General features: G+C 27.5%; 1 protein-coding gene across 2 annotated transcripts in view; it reads right to left on the bottom strand.

The window, feature by feature from the left end:
* Nucleotides 1-2,690, bottom strand: part of LOC108688343 (phosphorylase b kinase gamma catalytic chain, skeletal muscle/heart isoform) — a 4,407-nt gene that overhangs the window by 952 nt on the left and 765 nt on the right. Inside the window, exons 3-7 of one of the 2 annotated variants that reach the window (XM_018194569.1) lie at nt 2,383-2,667; nt 2,228-2,318; nt 1,146-1,282; nt 960-1,057; nt 304-387 (exon numbers count right to left, since the gene is read on the bottom strand). In XM_018194569.1, coding sequence (XP_018050058.1) covers nt 304-387; nt 960-1,057; nt 1,146-1,282; nt 2,228-2,318; nt 2,383-2,667 — 695 coding nt within the window. The remainder of the gene's footprint in view (nt 1-303; nt 388-959; nt 1,058-1,145; nt 1,283-2,227; nt 2,319-2,382; nt 2,668-2,690) is intronic. The other variant, XM_018194570.1, reaches the window with a different exon arrangement.

Genomic DNA, 2,690 nt, shown 5'->3' with positions numbered 1-2,690 from the left:
TATATATATATATATATATATACATGTGAATACAAGCACACGCACAAGCTTAATTAATTAGATATACATATAAGTAGCTTAGTTTGCCACTGTCAATGTTGATTTTCAAACATTATTATAATGCTGCCAATCTTATTTATAATTTTAACATAATCAAAGAATGCCAACTAAAATAAAATAAATGTTAATTTTTTATTATGTAAAAATGATAAAAATAATCAAAGTAAATTTAAAAACAATGATAATAATAATATCAATAAACGTTGCTACCAAACAAAATAAAAAGAAAAGTAAATTAATTACCAAAGCTAATTGAGATATCCTACTCAGACGTCGCGAGTTAGATGACAGAGAACGTTTTAGAGGAGCGATGTCTTGATCCCATAGCTGTAAGGTCAATAACTTATACTTTATAATTATTTATACTTTAAAATATATTAAAAATTTTATCTGTTACAAGATATTTTATTAATCAAAAATAAAAATAATAAAAAACAATAAATAATAAAGCAGATAGAAAATTAATAATTTTGTATGCAACGTGTAATTGTTTATAAACCTCATATTTGCTCATATACGATAATAAAATATTAAATCTTATGCATGTGCATTTTTTTGCTTCTTGCTGTGCGTATTATAATTTTTACTATTAGATATAAAAATATTGTAATGTACAGGATATTCTAGGAAAAAAGAAATGTTCTTCCTAGAACATCTTGTATTTAAATGAGTGTAAATATATTTTGAAATGTGAATTGAAGTGAGCAGAAACAAATAAAGCGAAACCAATTATTGGCAAAATATCATAGTTTTACAGTCGAATATAGTGCATAAAGTATGTATTAGTTATTTAGAAAGGTTGTATATATATTTTTGTATATATATTTTTCATTTTAAATTGGAAGTTACAAGATAATATTTTCTTTGGTAGTTTAGTGTTATTATATATAAGTACTTACGACGGTGTGAAAGAATGAATGTTCTAACGCATCCTTTATAGAAATTCTTCTCTTGGGATCAACAACTAGCAACTTTCTTATTAAATCTTTTGGAGCTTCTAGAAATAACATTATAAAACATATATTGATATTTTTTTTTTTTAATCTATCATTTCTTTATAATAAATATTTATCAATCATTTTTACCTGTTATGTCAGCCCATTCGGGAGATGTGAATGAATATTTTCCTTCCATTATATTCCTAAGCATAACCATTTGTTTTCGATGCCAAAATGGAGGACAGCCAACTAATAGTGTAAACATAATCACGCCACAAGCCCATCTATTACATCATGAACAAAAATGGAAAATATAATGGAATCTTATATTTCGCAAGAAACTAACTAATATATTTAACTCTACGAGTGAATACGTTCTTCGATATCTTTTTAATAGTTTCTATTATGTCCGACGCTATTTTCCCAAAGGTCCTAAAGTTTGAAAAAAAATTATGAAACAGCTATCTATATTGTGTGTGTGTGTGTGTGTGTGTGTGTGTGTGTGTGTGTGTGTGTGTGTGTGTGTATAAATCAATGATATATTTTAATAAATATTTATTGAATTTTTGAAAAATATTCATTTTGAATAAAAATGAATAAAAGAGACAATAAAAAGGAAAGATTTATCAAAATTTTTCTTAAATAATTAACATTGTTTCTTATGGAAAAAGGTTACAGAGCTCTGACACGTCCGTTGTTTTATTTGCTCAACATTCAACGATATGGTCTTTCAAAATGATTCTGGGACCAGTGTGGGATCTGAGTCTCTTCTATTATAATATCTACATACTTTCTTTTAGAAATTTAGGAAGAAGTAAAAATCCAGACAGATAGAAGGTCGCTTGTGTATTTTAATACTTGATCATGGAACAAATCGAAATGGATTCTGAGCAGAATTATTCCATTTTCCTTAAAAAACACAATAGAAATCTAGAAGTTTCTTTTACCTCGTTTTTCAAGATACACAATCGACTTTTTGGTTTCCTGGTTTTACAATTACGAGCAGAAACATCTCGAAACAATTTTGTTTTAGATCCTAACGTGTTCACTCGGAGAGTTAAAAATTAATTCATGCATGTATACATGCGCACATGGAATTATATCTTTTAATCATATACTAGTATGTGTTTAATCGTATACTAGTATGTTGATGATATTCATGATAAAGCCTGTGTATCGTTTATATATGTATATAGGCATGTACTTTTTTAACTCTGAAGAAATCTTACATATCGACTTCATATCCGTAACCATCTGTATTCTCAAACATATTACACTTTAATACTTCTGGTGCTAAATAGCCAGGTGTACCACAAAGGTCTGTAAAATATATCAAACATTTAATCCTTTAGACTTGGAGTACATATAAAAAAATGACACAGACCTTCTAATTTGTCTCCATGTTTCAATATTTTGGCAAATCCGAAGTCAGTTATCTTCACGTTCAAATTATCATCAAGTAATATATTCTCAGGTTTTAAATCTCTGTGTACTATTCCTTGATTATGTACATGCTGGATTCCTTCGAATACTTGTCTCATGATATAACGCGTTTTCTTTTCAGAAAGTGTCACGACCGACGTGAGATAATCAAATAATTCTCCATTCTTGCACAATTCAAAAATTAAGAATATAAATGTACTAGATTCAAAAACATCATGCAATTCAACTGAAAATAAAAAAAAGGAAAGA

This window comes from Atta colombica, unplaced genomic scaffold, assembly GCF_001594045.1.
Source record: "Atta colombica isolate Treedump-2 unplaced genomic scaffold, Acol1.0 scaffold228, whole genome shotgun sequence".
Lineage (NCBI taxonomy): Eukaryota > Metazoa > Arthropoda > Insecta > Hymenoptera > Formicidae > Atta > Atta colombica.
This window is presented reverse-complemented; position numbering and strand designations above follow the sequence as displayed.